At 37.0% G+C, this 18,151-nt stretch overlaps 2 protein-coding genes across 3 annotated transcripts; one reads left to right on the top strand and one right to left on the bottom strand.

The window, feature by feature from the left end:
* The first annotated feature begins 4,693 nt into the window (after window positions 1–4,693).
* LOC131151598 (uncharacterized mitochondrial protein AtMg00810-like) lies at window positions 4,694–5,600 on the top strand. Its single transcript, XM_058102855.1, has one exon. The coding sequence runs from the start codon at window positions 4,694–4,696 to the stop codon at window positions 5,189–5,191; it is 498 nt and encodes a 165-aa protein (XP_057958838.1). The 3' UTR covers window positions 5,192–5,600.
* Window positions 5,601–5,965: 365 nt separating this feature from the next.
* LOC131151597 (putative E3 ubiquitin-protein ligase LIN-2) lies at window positions 5,966–17,095 on the bottom strand. Of its 2 annotated transcripts, XM_058102854.1 has the most exons (17): window positions 15,949–17,095; window positions 14,749–14,836; window positions 13,979–14,233; window positions 13,727–13,806; window positions 12,476–13,624; window positions 11,776–11,917; window positions 10,684–10,929; window positions 10,282–10,576; window positions 9,633–9,754; window positions 9,156–9,275; window positions 7,831–7,962; window positions 7,601–7,723; window positions 7,124–7,234; window positions 6,905–7,051; window positions 6,712–6,837; window positions 6,312–6,428; window positions 5,966–6,235 (listed from the first exon to the last, which is right to left on the bottom strand). In XM_058102854.1, exons 1-17 carry the CDS (start codon window positions 16,716–16,718, stop codon window positions 6,218–6,220), a joined length of 4,041 nt encoding a protein of 1,346 aa, XP_057958837.1. In that variant the 5' UTR covers window positions 16,719–17,095; the 3' UTR covers window positions 5,966–6,217. The 2 variants fall into 2 exon arrangements, with proteins under 2 accessions (XP_057958837.1, XP_057958836.1); XM_058102853.1 differs by having other exon boundaries at window positions 5,966–6,428.
* Window positions 17,096–18,151: the final 1,056 nt, after the last annotated feature.

Genomic DNA, 18,151 nt, shown 5'->3' with positions numbered 1-18,151 from the left:
TCCACTATATTGGGATGAAGTGGGTGAAAGACAGATTTTGGGGTCAGAGATTATACAACAAGCTTATGAGAAAATCAAGTTTATCTAGGAAAGAATCAAAACAGTTCAGATAAATGTATAAAATTTGATAACTTGATGATAAATGTTAATTTATAAAATTATTTATATAGGTTTATGTATTACAAAATGTGAATTACCGAATAGAATTTACGATAAGATAGTTTATTTTATCATTCTCATTTGTGTTTTTGTGAAGATGACGATTACATTCCCTTTGCAGGGCCTTTGGTGTTAGACTAGTTACAATATCGTATTTGGTTGTTTACGAGCATTTTTTGTTTAGTGAATGGAATAGTTGGTACAAGGTTATGAGCCGATACAAGGCTGGTGCAAGAGTGTATCTTTAAAAATAAAAAAAAAAATGCAAAGACAAAAAAAAAAAAAATGAAAAAGATAATATTAATGTATAGAAAATATTTTTTAAGGGTGACGTAGGCTTTCTTATTTAAATGATTAAGTTTGAGTTTTTGGGGTTACGGATTTTCCTTTGAAATAATACTTTGTTAGAAAAGGGTAAAGCGGTGACCTATTATTTCGATAAATTAGTCGAGTGTTTAAAATACCTCAGACATCATAGTTTAAAAAAAAAAAAGAATTTACATAAAACAGGACATTGCTCAGTGTTTAGAATGAAAAACTAGACCAATTTAATTCATTCTTGCTTACTAAACAAAACTATTTGCTGTGACCTCGTTGGGTAATTTCTCAAGGTACATTCATGACTCCCCAAATGGCTGTGGTCTAATCAATTAGAATCGATTCTAGCTTTGTTTGGTTGAAGTTTTCGTTCGGTTGTCGATTTCATGTCATTAATTTTCGTATTCTCCAACTGGGTGTCTACTGTTTGGCCGTTTCCCGTAGTTTCTTTGTCATACGTTTGGTTGTTGAGAAACCTGTGGAAAACAAAACCCTAGCCCTCTCCCCCCACCTAAAAAAAGAAGAAGAAGAGCAAATTCAGGTTCATGCGCTCTATTACTCAGTTTTAAATTGAGAAATCCCTTAAAAGAAGCCAAATTTTCGTTTCAAGTACGGTTTCTTTGAGATTCTTGTATTTGAATGACGAATATTTATTTCCTTGAAATTTCATTAATTTTCCATCTTTATCCGGTCAAAGCGAATCACTGGTGCTATGCTTGGATCAATAATTTTGTTTGTGAAATTTATTATATTTTATAAATATCAAATATCATTCAAAATAAACATTTGTTGTAATACAATTAAAAATTAAGAAAAGTAAAATGATAATAACAATGTGTAAAATCAATTTTTTGTTGTTGATTCATTATATATTTATTTTGTTCTTTAATGTGTTTGATAACTAAACATGAAGAATCATATTTTTCTTTCCATTCTCTAATATTTGCCGACTCAACTGAGAAAGCTCGAGTCTATTTGACAAATCCCTGGAGCCTAATGCCATTCAACTTTGTCCCAACCCATTTCCCACTTCAGCAGTATAATTGGACTAGTCATGTTAGAAATAAAGTAGGCGTTCGTTTGTAAATAATTAAAAAGTGAGGGATATAATTGAAATGTATTTCTTCATTATATGTACAAAGTATGAATACTGTTTTACTGTACATTCACTTTGCTTTTCCATCATTCTGGAATATACAATTCTTTGTTTCTTTACATGGTATCAGAGCGCTCCCCCTCCAGCTCCCGCCATTCCCTCGCTCTGTCTATGCCGTGTCTGGTTGCTCGTGAGCTTCTCTCGACTTCCGCCAGTTCTTCTCAGCATGAAAACCTAGCCTTCGCGTGATTCTCACTGTGTAATTCCACTTTTACGAGTTCTCTGCTGTGTCGAGTTCGTGAAGATTGGGTTTCTCACGTTCTCTGAGCTCTGATTTTCTCGGAAAATCGGTTCTCCCTGCTGCCGAGTGCTCCGGTCTCCGGAACCAGCTGCCGCCAGCTCATACGCTCCGAACTCGTTACGATAAAGCGCCGGCCGAGCTGAGAATTTACTGCTTAGGCGAAGTTCCTTCGTGAGATAGGTTCAGGCGATGAACGGCTTCTGGACGGTTCTATCGCCATTATTTCTAGCGATTAGCGGTTGTTCTCTCAGCGATTCCGTCGAAGAACTCTAAAAATTTAAGTTGTTTCATTTTCGAGTATTTGCTTCATTTTCATAGGCCTTTTCAGAAGCTCTTTGGCTAAGTTCTTAAGGGGCTTACAGAGGTCGCCATTGGAGGATCTTCCGGTGATATTTTCATCTGCTCCGCGGTGTTTATCGCCGAAATGAGGAGAAGTTGAGCGATAACTCGGCGTCTTCTCGGGATATTTTGGAGTTTCTGCACCACCAGGGACGGTAATAGTCTCTGCATATCGCACCGATCCTCACCAATGTTCTTTGCATTCCATCATTTACTTTTAATCTCATTTCTATCAGTAAACTAACTTCCTCACTCCATTGTCGTGTTCTTTTCTTGGCTCAACACTGTTTTGTTCAGGTTCTGCAGACTTGGTTGACGATCGGATGGGGTAAACTGCAGAATGGCCTATATTACATGGCATCCAAGTCAGAGTGTACTGCTTCACCTTCTCTTGCTTCCTCTGTTTCATCTACTACAAATTGTTCTTCTTTTGATGTATGGCATTATCGTTTAGGACATGTACCAGCTTCCAAGCAGCTTCTTTTACTTCATTCTTGTCCTACCATTTCTATTTTATCCCATCCTCATTGTGATATCTGTCATTTTGCTAAACAGCAACGTTTACCATTTTCACTCAGTGAGTCTTCTAGTTCCTCTATTTTTGAGATAGTTCATTGTGATATTTGGGGACCCTTCTCCGTTGCTACTATGGAAGGTTTTCGGTTTTTTCTTACCATTTTAGATGATTTCAATCGTCGTACTTGGGTTTATCCCATGAAAATTAAAACAGATACTCGTTTGCTTCTTAAATTTTTTTTTTTTGCTCTTGTTCATACTCAATTCAATGCCACTATAAAAATCTTACGATCTGATTATGGTCAAGAATTTAACATGCCTGATTTTTATAGTTCTCTTGGCGTCATTCATCAACGTAGTTGCACTTCTACACCGCAACAAAATGGCATTGTTGAGCGTAAACACAAGCACTTGTTACAAGTTGCTAGAGCCCTTCGTTTTCAGGCTAATTTACCATTAACAATTTGGGGGGATTGTGTTCTAACTGCCACATATGTAATAAATAGAACCCCCCCTCCCCTTCTTTCTAATAGAAGTCCTTATCAAGTTTTGTTTTCCACATTACCTTCATAAAATCATTTGCGTGTCTTTGGTTGTCTTTGCTATGCTACCATGACTTCCCCAAAACACAAGTTTGACTCACGAGCTCGTGAGTGTCTTTTTCTTGGTTATTCCTATGGTGTCAAAGGTTATAAGCTACTTGATCTTCAATATCATACGTTTTTTATTTCTCGTGATGTTATTTTTTATGAGTCCATTTTTCCATATAAAGCTACTTCCCCTTCTTCTTCTCCTCCTCCTACCAATGATAATGGTCTAGTTCTCCATCTTTCTTTTTCAGATTCTCTTTCCACTTCTCTTTCCCCTTCTCCTTCTTCGTCTCCTATAATTCCTACCTCTTCATCTCCCATTTCTCCTTCTTCTCCATCCCCTTCTCCTGCACCTATTTTGCCTATTGTTCGCAGATCAACTTGGGTTAGACATCCTCCATCTTATCTACAGCAGTATCATTGTGACTTACCGCTTCATTCTCATCGCCATTCGGTCTCTTTCATGTCTGCAACCTCTACACATTCAGGCACCCCTTTTTCTTTATCTCATGTTCTTTCCTATGATCATTTATCTCTACCTCATCGTGCTTTTACTATTTTTGTTTCATCATCTTTTGAACCCAAATTTTACCACCAAGCTGTCCAATATCCTCATTGGAGGGAAGTCATGTCTGCTGAGTTATCCGCTCTTGAGGCAAATAGTACTTGGGTTCTCACTGATTTACCTCCTAACAAACACCCTATTGGTCGCAAATGGGTGTTTAGAATTAAATATCAGGCAGATGGCACGATTGACAGGTATAAAGCCCGACTTGTGGCTAAAGGCTACACTCAAATTGAAGGTTTGGACTATTTGGATACCTTTTCTCCTGTTGCTAAACTCACTACCATTCAATGTCTTCTTGCCCTTGCCTCTATTCATCATTGGCATTTACATCAACTTGATGTAAATAAAGCTTTTTTGCATGGCGATTTTTTGAGGAGGTTTACATGGTGCTGCCTCCTGGTTATGGCAGCAAGGGGGAGACACGTGTTTGCAAATTACAAAAATCCATTTATGGTTTGAAGCAAGCTTCAAGACAATGGTTCAATAAACTGTCCAATTTTCTTCTTGAAAGTGGTTTTGTTCAGTCCAAGAATGATTATTCTCTCTTCACTAGAAGAACTGGTGGTACCTTTCTAGCACTATTAGTGTATGTTGATGATGTAATAGTGGCTAGCAATGATTTCAGCAAGTGACAGAAATAAAAGAGTTGCTGCACAATAAATTCAGAATTAAAGACCTTGGTTTATTGAAATATTTTCTGGGTTTTGAAGTGGCTAGATCAGCCAAGGGCTATTTGCCAAAGACATTATGCTTTAGATACTCTAAATGATATTGGTTATCTTGGTGCAAAGCCAGTCAAACTTCCAATGATTTCCAATCTAAAGCTTAAACAATCGGATTCAGCTTTTCTTGATGATTCAACAAGCTACAGGAGATTGATAGGGCGGCTCCTGTCTCTTACTATGACAAGACCAGATTTATCCTACTCAATTCAAGTCTTGAGTCAGTTGACTCAGTTTATGGACAAACCGACACAAAGCCATATGGATGCAGCTTATCAGGTTCTAAAGTACATCAAAGGGACACCAGGTCAAGGGATCTTCTTTCCTTCTTCTTCATCATTACATTTGAAGGCATATAGTGATTCAGATTGGGCATCTTGTCCTGACACAAGACGTTCAGTCACTGGATATTGTGTTTTTCTTGGTGATTCTTTGATTTCATGGAAATCAAAGAAACAAACAACTATTTCCAGGTCATCGGCGGAGGCTGAGTATAGGGCACTTGCATCTACAAGTTGTGAACTTGTATGGTTGATATCCTTGTTGAAATATTTTGGTATTGATCATAAACAAGCAGCTTAATTATTCTGTGATAGTCAGGCAGCCTTGCATATAGCAGCAAATCCAGTATTTCATGAGAGAACAAAACATATAGAAATTGATTCACTTGGTGAGAGAAAAAATTCAGTTGGGGATCCTTAGAACACTACACGTCTCATCAAAGCATCAAGTGGCAGACATTTTGACAAAGGCTCTTGGAGTTGATCAGTTTACTTATCTTCTTTCCAAGATGGGAGTGCATAATATATACTCTCCATCTTGGGGGAGTGTCAGAAATAAAGTAGGCTTTGTTTGTAAATAGTTAGAAAGTGAGGGATATAATTGGAATGTATTTTTTTCATTACATGTACTAGTATAAATACTGATGTACTGTACATTCACTTTACTTTTCGATCATTTTGGAATATACAATTTCTTTGTTTCTTTACAAGTCATGAGCCACATAAGTTGTAAATTTAAAACATCAGAGCTTCATGGGCATATGACTTTCTATGAGTGACAAGTATACAATTCTTTATCATCTTCATTACTGTCTTAATTAGAAAGTATCTCCCAATTTGTCCTGGTGCATCAAGTTAGACTTTCATATGTCCATCCTGGAGTTAAGAAATGATACAAAGAAATCCTATCCTTGCAATCTGTCTCTGAATCAACTAGGCAAGACAACCACTTTGGCTCCAATTCAGGTAATCACAAGTTACAATATATCTTTGAATTTATATTTGCTTTTTTATTTTTTTGGCATGCCCAATAATGCTGGGTGGTATAGAACATGAGTGAACGAATCCGAAAGGGTTCATGAACATGTTTATACTAAACTCTAATTACCGTATAAAGTATTTGTACAAATATCATTCTTTCAAGTGTACTACTACTAGCTATTGCAAGCAAAATCATAAGGTAGTTTTCTTCCTTTTCCAAAATTATATTGTACACTCACACTTTTAGTTGGCGATTCAATGAATGAAACACTGCTTTGGGTTCCTGCTTCTTTGCCCGTTGATAGAGATTCAATGACAAATCTTTTAACTTTAATCTTCTCTATTTCTAGAGGGGGATCCAGCCCTGCCATTTAAACAATTGATGAATTAATGAAACTAGAATGAATGATGTTAGAATGAGAAGGGTTCTGTTCACACACCTTGATTATCCCTGCCTCGGTACCGCATAGTATAATGTCATTGGCAGCCAGGAGGCTTGTTATCCTGCTGCCTGCTGATAATCTTCCTACTTTCTGCCATGTCCCTCTCAACCATATCTGGTTGTATGAACACAGTATAGGATAAAATAGGTCAGCTACAAATTTTAACAGGAACGAGACTAGAATCTGATATATGTCCACCTGCTGAAAACATTTCTAACCACTACAGCCTGTCGTATTCTTGAAACAATCAGAACCATATTCCAATGATGATGGGTCCATTCAATGCACACGACTCTTGTGATTGGGACACATGACATATCACTTGAATAAAAAAAAAGAAAAGAAACATTTGGTACTTTCTCATTCTAATTTTCCACAAAAAATATGCATTAATTACCTGAAGGATGCTCGTTGATAAGCTACAGTTTAAGTATATGAAGTCTTCCACTACTTCCATTGCAAGAACATTTGTACGTTTCCCAGTCACTATTGACATTTGGGGCTGGTGGTGTCTTCTCCATTCCTGCATTGCTCCTCCAGTCATTCTAAGATTCTTCTGTAATATATAGATGTACATGAATTGATCTTACCTGGAGATTTGAACCTTCAACTGTTGTGCTTGCACTATAAAGCCAATCCTTATAAACGACTATTGAATTTATTGGCCTGCTTTGTAGTCTCCAACTCTTTGATGGTCGTTTGATCTCTTGCTCAAGGTTGCTTGTTATAGCTAACTCCTGGATAGAATGTTATATTACTTATAGTTTCAAATGCCCAAGTTCTGTATCAGGAAATACCCTCTAACCAACCTGTATGCTCGAATCTGTACAGCCAATGTATATCTTTCTCTGAGCCACCCTCATGCACTTCACATGTTTACTCTTGCAAATATCTCTGCTTGTTCTTGATGCATCAATTACCTGAAAAGTAGGGTTTTTTAAAAGTTAAATTGTTGCCTCTGAAACAATTCCCAATGAAAATTAAACCCTGGAAATTTTCCATTCATAGCATCATATACTAATATTTAAGGGTTACATAAAATTCTTGCCTTCATGCATGCATGTGCATCCTGAAGGACCAGTGCAACCAAATCCTAGAAAAGCAAGGCAAGGTGCTCTTCTAAGTCAAAGTATTATGTATATGCATAAGCACTTTAAGGATGGGGATGTCTAATATCCTAGGGGAGGTGCATCTAGAAGAGGTACTATTTTCAATTTTGTTGTTGCCCGCTGCACTGCTTTTAGTATCACTGCTACAGCTATTACTATCTTTGTTACCACTATTACCTTCAATTCATTGGTCTGGAAGATGATGAAAATCAATTGCGCATAAGTGTCTAAATTTTGAATTGGTTCCTTTGTCTCTATAACTTCTGCACACTCCAGTTTCTGTTGGACTTTTTGCCAAACCTGTGGAGGGGAAAACACAGTAGTTCAGGATGACAGTCAGTTTCATTTTTCCTTCAACTCATTCTGGTAGCCAAAAAAGGTCAGTCACTGCAATCAAAATAATATACCCTAATAGTTTTATCAGCTGATCCACTCAAAAGGCTGTCCCCTGGTTCAAAAAGTGAAAAGCATGTCACAGCCTTCTTGTGCTCCTTCATCTCCCTTACAAGGGTAGCTGAATGCCCCTTGATTTCCCATACCTGTTTAATTCATCCACATATTTTAGTTAGTTATTTCTATACACTTGAAAATTTTCCTTTCATTTTGGAATTTGGACATGCAGGGTGAAAGCCCTTGGTCCTATTGCTTATCAAGTGAGCACACCCTTATGCTACTACACTAAAATTGACCGGCATTGCATATTCTTTTCTATTATGCTAAAGCTTGTAGTGTGTAACGTACAATTAAAGAACATTGGGTAAAATGGTTTAGTGCATCTGGCATGTTATGTGGTTTGTAGTCATCTATGTTTTATGGATTAGAATCTTGAGCAACTAAGAAACAACAAAAGAAAGATGTGGACTGGAGAGTTTGTATGGAAATGAAATCTCCAAAAGTATGGTTGGAGTATTTTGCTCTGCTGCAATGGAATAAAAAAAAGGACCAAGAAGTCTAAGAGTCTTTCAATAATTTGGCTGATAGCTTATTCTTCATTTGAATGAAGCTGGACTTCAAGTTAGTTAAATGAAGGGGCTCGCTTCACCTTTCCCCCTCCCTAGGTCCACTGCACCTTCAGGAATGCAGTGCGGCAATCAGGACCTCTCCCCACAACAATGGAATTTCTTCCACCAGAAAAGCACATCCTGGAAAGACTTAAAATGGAAAAGGAAAAAAAATAAAATTACGTGGCCCCCTTTCTGTGGATGATGAATAAAATAAAAACAAATTCAACTTGTGAAGAGTGTAATCATTTCAGAGGCTACGCATTTAGGCAAAAAATTAAGTAGCTGAAGTGAGAAGGTCAAAATGGATGAGCAGTATAACTTCAGAAGATAAAGTAAGGAATAAACACATTTGTAATAAGCTAGCTTAAAAGTTAGCACTTACAGATGATAAGAGAATGGTGGGTTCATGTGGTTAAGGCTCTTGCAACATTAACCAAATAATGCTGAAGTGAGAAAGAGGGGTTTAGTTGATGATAGAGATTGTAGGAGATGGAGGAGCAGTTTGTCCTAGTAACATGAACTGAGGTAGAAAGAAAATATTTGATGGCACTCCATCTTTCTGAGGGTATTGTTCTAAATTGTTCAAAATATCAAAAAATAAATTCATATAGCCAACCTCACCTACTAGGACTATAGGCTTTTAATCTTTTTTGTTGTTGTTGTGCTTTAGTGTAAGCTGACCAGAAGTAGCGATTCTTAACCATGGAGTATGTAATGGAGTTCCTTACCTTAATTGAGCCATCTGAGTATCCACTGTATAGCTCTCCTTTGTAGTAAATAAGAGCGCTTACAGATCCACTGCATTTATGACCCGCCTCCAGAATTTGCGTGTGGACACATGAAATACGCTGTTCTTACCATTGTAGTTAAATGAGAAAAACAATCAAAATTGTTTTCATGATTAATAATGCTACTAACAGAATGAATCTCAATATTATTGATGTTATTGTCATCAAATGTGGCATCTAATGCTGAAAATGCAATAAATCAGAACACATTTAATGGTTTTGATTTGGCAGATATGGATAGGGACCAAATGTTAGGGACATGGCACTGAAAACAGTTTCACAAGGATAGGTACTTGATGCATTACATGTAAATGGTAAATTTAAAATGTGAAATAGAAGTTAAATACATGTTAAAATGGCAACTTTGTAGGTAGCTATATGCTCATTGCTGTACCTAAAGGTTTCTTACAGGCTTACCGATTTATTGGGCGTGAAATAATCAGCTACTTTCAGTAATTCCTCTGCCATCCATGTTCTGTTTGAAAGGCGTCTCAATGACTCCTTCACTCCTTCTGAACAGTGAATTAATTTTTCCATGCCTGTGCAGAAAAAAAATGTATATAAATATTGTGTGGAAAGATTGCATTTATTTCTGTTATTCTCACTTATGATTTTGCAGAGTTCACCTATGGCTGGGGGACTTCTGGACAGGTAATTATAATCAAGTCCAAAAGTAAAAGTGTAGATGATTGAATTGGCAGAAAAGGATTCATATGGCTGACCACAACTAGTGGGACTTAAGGCTTGTTGTTGTTGTATGTTCTTTTATTTGTCAGGGAACTTGCTGAACAGAAATAGGTTTGTTGCAAAAAATTGACGTCATTGTCAGAAGCTGATGGAAACAAATGTAAATGACGTCTTCTCTTGAATTATTGAATGATTCTATTCCATAATATTTGATAGACTAATGGCAGTGTCTCATAAATCTCTATTTAATAATTTCATATTTTAAAAGTGTCCTCTTTCTCTTAAAAAATAGAACTATTTGTAGAAATAATATTTTCTAAGCATTCTTGTATGGCTGACTGAGAGTTATTGCTCGGAACCTTTATAGCATGGGCATTACCTTTACCAGAAGTGTAGTTGTAAAAACATAGACATGCTAAAAGTCTTTCTTCAAACTCGAATCCTGGATGCAAGAATTGCTCAATTCCATTGAGTAAAATCTCACATGCAGAATATCTCAGGTTGTCAGGACTCCTTGCAATTTCACATCCAAGCCATGCAATAGTCGCGAGACAGTCCCTAGAAACCATTTTTATCTTGCTCCTTAGTCCTTTCTCCAAAGCATGGAAGACAGGATTCCCAATTTTAATAATGCTTCTGGCAATCTTGCTGCACCATTTTTCTATGCTAGCATCCTGCAAGTCAATGCAATACACGATCATCTGGAAAATTGTTATCTATGCAATCCATCTCATACGTATTATAATAACAACATAATATTGAATCTTGCAGCAATGCTCACCTGTAGGCTTTGATCCAACCAGTCGAAATTTCTTATCATACTCCTGCAATACTTTGAGGACAAACCAGCCTTTTTTACCAACCATGCTACTGTGTATGGTTCCCCTGTCCAAGCATAAGTTCCACCAATATTTGATAAAATGAATGCTGATAATATCTGTGAAGCAGAGCCTTTTTCAGAGGCCACTGACTTAAGGAGGACTTCCATAGCCTCTTCTCTAAATGTACTCTTGCTGGATGAGTTTTCCTGAAGAATATTCATCATCTACTCGTGTCAGTTGAAGCTTATTGGAGATCTTAAACTAAGAGGCAATACTGTGTAAAATTTCATTCACAGGATTGAAACTGTAACTGTCAGGCTGGAGGAAGTTGATAAGAATACATTCATCTGGGTGTATGATATGAGGCAAGATTTTTCCACTGAAAATTTCTGTTAAGTTGAACCTAATTAATCGATCATAATGATGGGGTATGCCATATATGCTTGAATGCAAGATTAGGCCACATGAATCACCTAGAGTAGGTAGGGTTCTGGACTGGGTAGATCTGATTGCTGATTGGTTCCTATCATCACATTTCTTGTTCTTTCTCTTGAGCTTCCTTTGTCTGTCTATATCTTAAGAATGATTAGACACCCACAGCAGCCATTCCCTTGAAGCAATCTTATGCCAATGTCTGACCGTGGTATGGAGTTTAATTTTGGTCAGAGTTGTAATGGCCTAAAACAGGAAATATTTTGGAAATGCAACGTAAATTATGTAAACCTTTGGATTTTGCTATGCATGCAAAGATGGTTTCTTTGTGCCTAGCACTTCTCATCAAGATGGGAAATTCAGGCATAAAATTCTTGAGTACAAAGAGAAGCCCAAAAGGTGATGAATTGAGTTAATTTTAGACCAATCTGCTATAAATGGCATTGCAAAATTGTTGAAACATTATTGATGCATCAAATACATTTGTTTACATCCACAAGTACATTGGTGAAATTTTCTTTGAGGATTGAGCAGTGTGCTAATGTTTGTTCCATGACATAATGTTGGAAGGAAATAGTTTTAACCTATGAAAGATTACAGTTTATGAATACAAAACTTACCAGCATGTCTAATTGAAGCAATAAATTTGCTGCCAAAAGTTGGTGCTCAGATTCTAATTGTTGGACATAGGACCTCAGCATGTGCATGATGTTGCCATTTCCTTCCTTCTGCATCTGCTGCAATAAACTGATGCTTGATGATCTGAAACAAAAAAAATGAGAAATAAATACCAAAAGGCCATCGATGGGCATTATGCTGTGATTATTTGCATCCTAGAATCAAAACAACTGCACTAAGAGAATATCCTTTTTAATATATACCCAAATGAAAGAGCTGCAAAATATTGCTCTTGAATGTGGCAAGATTCATGCTAGTTCACTGATAAAATGACTATAAATTTCTTTTTAGTTTGTCAGGAATAAAATAATAGTCAATTATCTGCAAGGTTATCATTTGTTTAACCTCTGAGATGCCAATATGTTAATCCTCGATCCAGTTGATATATAGGCAGTGCAGTCTCAGAGAAGAAGTAAGGATTTCTCATTTCTTAGTTCTCAAAATGATAGGAAGTAAGTCTTTTTTTGTTTTTTTCTCCTCTGATTTTGTTTTGAAAGCACAATATCATATTATATGAACGTAATGTTTTATGTTTTGAGTTGGTCTTTGACTCAACTTTATCTTTTTTTTTTTCAGTGGTTCATAAAGAACTATATTTGTTATTAAATGAATTTTCAGGAAATGAATATTCAATTCTCATACCTTGGCATGCGAAGAATTTCATGGAAAAACTCTAGTGCAATGAACTTGGCACGCTTCTTGTTGCTCCTTAGAATACAGATAAATGGAGCCACAGGAGTAAATTGTGAGACATGTTTTCTGCATTTTCCATCAAAATGCATACACCTTACAAAAATATTGGCCAAAGAGATAAAATCCTCAAGATTGTCATTTCTTGCAGCATTCAAGAGCCCAGAAAGAACTTGGGGCGAATTGATTGCAGCCAAATGAATATTATTTGTAGCATGGTCAAATGCAGTTACTAATACTTCAATAATCATCAAAGATGCTGCAGGAGGTGTCAATTGAAGGGATGCTGATGTACTCTTGTAGCTACTTGAAGTGCTCACAATCTCCACTAATGTTGGTAGAAGTTCTAAGGTTCTAATTTCTATAGGAGATGGGTTTGCTAAATAGATAAGCATGGCTGCCTCATGAATATTTCTTTTTAAAGCACATGCTAAATGGCATAATTGTAAGCCTTTCTTCCTCATCTCTTCTATAACCAACTTGTTCCCTGAAACAATGGTTGTAACTATAGACACTGCTGTCCTTATTACTGCATCTTCTTTGGAAGTTGAAATTGCAGTTACCAGTTGATCTAAAATTACATCCTTCAACATAGCATATTTTATTCCAGGTTTATTGTTCAACATCTCATATATAGTTGTAACTTCTACAGTGTAATGTTCATCACATTTTCTTAATCCTTCTGAGAAGCATAGTTTTGAAATTGCTTTCTCAAAAATTTCCATTAGTTCACCATGCGCATCTTTAGCAGGTTGTAGACAAACTTCATTCAACTTGTTTTGGCTACTTGAACTTTGCCTTTTCCTTGAATCACTTGGCTGCTGATCCATCTGGGTGAATTTATGATTTGACAGAGATGTAGATGCTGTACAATCAACGAGTTGGAAATCATGGGGTGACAATCTCCTCTGAGTTGTCTTTCCTTCTGTATGGGAATTGGGAAGAGCTTGTGATTTATTATGTCTGACGGAGCTGTGGAATACATTTACTTCATTTGACTCCCTGTGCTGTGGATGTCCTGGAGCTGCGGGAGATATTGATGTATCCCTGTACCCTGGCTTTGAACAAGAGCAAGGAGCTTCCATCTTACTGTAAAGGTAGCTGCAATTGAGAAAGAAATTGTGACAGAGTAAGTAGAAAATTGTCTATATTAGGCCCAGTTATCAAAATAAAATGGTATATTATGGTGATTGTAGACCAAACCGATCACAGATTTCCACTTGTAGATTATCTATATTTATTCTTGCAGTTATATTTGAGCTGTCATTGTCATCTGCATTTGCCTGATTCAGAAAGAGATGAATGGAATCTTAGCTTTTGGATATAGCTTGCTTGTCTGGTTATGAAACTAAAATTTTATAGAAACCTGGAAGGACATGAAATGAGCATGCATGTTACAGTTATCCAGGCAGATGATAAGCACCAGGCAATATGCTGTAGTCACTGAAGGATTACCTCTGAATCATCTGGTGAAGAATCATCATCACATGAACTGGTTGAAATTGTTGCATCTGATTGTGATTCCTTTAGCATATCCTGGAGGCATTTGGATTCTGAACTTACTTTGATATCCCAACTGTTAACTTGGTCCATACTTGTGGTAGCTTTTCTATGATCTTTAGAGTCTGGAATGCGTACAAACGCCTCATCTTCCTCTGCCGTGTCATTGGTTGTATTTTTTTGAGGATCAAGTGGATACACCTTCTCAAACTGCATCATTTTTTAAAATCATACTAAATTATGAGAATTTGCACCTACTATTGTCCATTTAGTGTGATATAAAATTAATATTAAAATTTGACTTTTGAACTACTTGTCTGCCATTGGGCTTGCTGCTAAACACAACAGTGCATGCATGCGTGTTTTAAGTTTGCAACTTGCGTTTTAGCAGGAGAATTATTCCATTACCATTTTGAAACTTTGTAGTTTGGTATGACATGACCCAGCACTTGAAAACAAACGAGTTCAGAAAAATTACAGTGAAAAGATGTATTTTAGTTGACTGTGTGGAGTGTACTTGGGAATTCATTTGCATTTGATAAGAAAGAAAAAGCTTAGATTATTATAAGCATGCAAGCGTTTATGTTTCAATTTTTTCTCCTCAACCTAGAGATGCTTGAGAGCATTTTTAATATAATTATGTTCAGCGGAGGAACAAGAGAAAATTTGTTCATTTAAAACATGATACAGTGGCATTGGAGATGGAAACTTAAGTCAAGGCTTACACAGTAACGAGTTTGAAAGCTGTGTCTATATTCAATTGAATTTGAAGTTTCTGAGCTGATGAACTTCTTGTGCCTGTACTTCCCGTGCCTGCATAGGAGTAGTGATTAATTTAAGAGATCTTTACTGGACAACTGAAAATCTTATCTTGGCCTGCTTGAGCAAATAAATTTTGTTGGTTTTTTTCCTCCTTTTCTTGTGAATCACGAAAAATGAGAATATAGAGATACAAATGTAGGTAAAGAACTCACAAACCACATGGTTGTGTATATATTGAGAAAACATGTCAAGTAACACATTTCTGGAACTATGGAAGCTGTAATTTGCTCTCCAATGGGAAGAAAAATATCCCTGAAACTGAAATTACACTTGGGATATATGAAATGTCCCATCATTTCCATAATATGATTTGGTTTTAAGTGAGCAGTTTTAATTGTTCTTGGAAACATGCTGCTCTTGGTATCTGGTGAGTTTCAGCTGCTGTGTATTTTATCAGTTTCTATCTCTTAACTGACAGGCACCAGGGGGAGAATTTTATGTAATTTGTTGAGCTGTAGCCCGAATGAAGTCCTTGGAATTCTCAGTAGATTTCTTGTGGATTTTGTTGCATGGATCGTTTGAGAGGGTTTTGACATGATTCTTTTGTGGTATTTGGAAGATTTTGATGATTGGTAGTGTGTGGTTTTATTGAACTTCATAAAGTAACTATATCTATAAACTCTGATGACTGAGTCTGATTAAAAACGATAGTGTTAATATTTGGTTTTCTTTGCTTTTCCTCTAGTTAAGGATTTGAATTGGAATTAATATGCTTTTGTGCAGCACTCCTATACAAATGGAAGGAATTCTGCAGCACTTCTACTCAAATGAAAGATATATGGTTACAGTTAACTGCCTTTTTTACATTATTTACTGGCTGATGACAGTGATACGTCTGTGAGAAACATCTAAGTAGTTAGATATGCATGAACACAGAGAACTTGCTTAGAAATACATGAGTATGTTATGTTAACTAATTGATATATTTAGGATTATATACGCTTTAAGTTGTTTCACTATGATGGCATTGAACTAATTTTGTTGCACCTAAGAAAATTGTGCTTGTGCTAAAACTTAGTTCCAACTGTACATTTGTTCATTCTAAATTTGTGGACAATTTTGAACTCTCAAAGTTTCATGATGGCTCCTGAAAATGAACTTACACAGAAATTTGTGATTCATTGTCTGGGGAATGAAGACTAATGCGTCCACATTTCGGCCAAGATGTCTCTCCATATAACATGATCTGATAGTAGACCAACCAGTCCTTGTATCTCCTAGCCATCTGCCTTATCACCTCACCAGACTCATCCTCACTGAAATCTACTGAAGACGTGGACCCTGAGTGTCTTCTTCTCCCCACCTGCTTTCCAGACGTAAAGCCTGAAAGGAACAGTTTATCGCAAAGTCCAGGAGCAAATTCTCTTTGAACAAGCCTCGGCGAGACCAACAGAGCTTGAAGAAAGTGTAGTGCAACCTGCCATTCTTCCCTTTGAAGCCTCCATACCAGAGACAGGTAGAAGTAGGAGCAACAAACCAAGTATTTGTTTGAGATTCCGGCTGTGACTCCATGCTCATCAAGCAGTGCAGAGACTTGAAGCATACGCTCTGAATTCCTCAACCGCATGGCTTTTTCTGCGGGCCATTCAGTCTGAATTGCAGCTTCAATGCTCTCAATACCCCAGTAGAGATTTGAAAGCACCGAGTGTTCAGAAAATTCAAAGAATTCCTGCTTGTGAGTCTTGAGATAGGAGGAGCACCTCAATTTTAGAGAATTCCGGGTTGCAGCATCTTCAAGGAATTCAAGTATGCGCTGATTGATTAAGATGACAACTACCCGGATGGAATCGAGGTCTAACCTCTCCTGGTGATGGGATGAAGCCAAGGAAGAAGAAGAGGAAGAATGGATGGGGGTGCTGAAATTGTGAGACATGCTTGTGTCATGGGAAAGACGTTTACTGCACTGGGGGATAGTAGAAGCAAAGGTTCTTGCAGGATATTGTAGGATTGGAATATAATCTCGTGACCTCTGAGCCAAATCCAAGCGTCAATTCATTGGTCCCTCTATTTTCTGTTGTTGCCGGCCTGCTAAAGACAAAAACTTAATCGTTGCCTCATTTAATAGAGGAAGGAGAAGAAAGAAACAGATGTTCTTCTTTATTATTATTTTTGTTGTTTTTACAGTCAATCAGTCATGAAGATGGCCCGTAATTACAGCCCTGTCTTGCTCTGCTTAGGCATAAAAGTAAATTTTCTTTATTTATGTACACACTATATAGGCTTGAATTATAGTAATTGAAAGAATGATTTTATTTTGTGATTGCAGCAATTTAATCCTACCAACACTTCCCTCATAAGGCAAATTTACTAATTTAATTATTTATTCTTCTCTCTTTTTCTGGTTGTCAGGGTGGAGCAGGAGGCTCATAAGGCAGGCTTTGATCTGCATCAGCTCTCAAACAGTCATTGCAAATTTGCAATGCATATGCTTTCAACCAAAGCAAGCACCATTTCCTTAATAATTTTTTGTTTTTTTTTTTTCATGTGGGTCGAGTTAAAAGTGCTAATTATACATTTATGGGGTTAATAAATTGGGCCTTCCATGACATAATCATGCCCTTAAAATTATGTTAGGACATTGTAAATCAAAATGTCGTCTTTTCCAAGGGAAACACCCATTTCATTATTGTCAATTATCAATAACGATTCTTGGGAACATTCATGGATGCATGGCGTAGTGTACACTTCATGTTGTACTTAAAACAAATGTAGAGATTTGAACGTACAAATGTTAACTTGCCGGAATGAACTGCATCGACCATAATGTGTGCTGGACCATCTCTGATGAATGGGGCAGTCAAAAATTTCCTCAAGATGAAAATTCCACAACACCCCCCCCCCCCCCCGCCTCCTTTTTTTTTTTTTTTGGTGTAATCACCATTGGGTTTTCTGTAGTATCATAAGAGAACAAAAAAATCAATGGACAATTTTAATTCTCGGGTTAAGATTCTCTACCATACAACCACTTTCATTTGTTTTTTATTTAGTTTATTTATTCATTTCTGTCTGTTTTGTCTTGTTTATTGTTTGTGGCTTATCAGGATATCAGCAGAGGCCAATTTGGCTAACCATGGTGAGGCTGTCATGAAAGAGAGATGACTTGAAGCAGCGGGAAGAACCTGTGTAATTAGGTGGTCCCTCGTAGGCCCATGCCAATGACTGAATCTGAATGAATCAAACAACAATAGGAACCATCCCATGTCCGGTCTCCGCCCCTTCCGTGATGCTACATGCCCTTTCTCAATCTCACCTTGTCTATGGAACCTTCATTAACTCCCTCTCTCTCTCTCTCTCTCTTCATAGCAA

The sequence above is a fragment of the Malania oleifera genome, chromosome 3 (genome assembly GCF_029873635.1).
Source record: "Malania oleifera isolate guangnan ecotype guangnan chromosome 3, ASM2987363v1, whole genome shotgun sequence".
In the NCBI taxonomy this organism is placed as follows: Eukaryota; Viridiplantae; Streptophyta; class Magnoliopsida; order Santalales; family Ximeniaceae; genus Malania; species Malania oleifera.
This window is presented reverse-complemented; position numbering and strand designations above follow the sequence as displayed.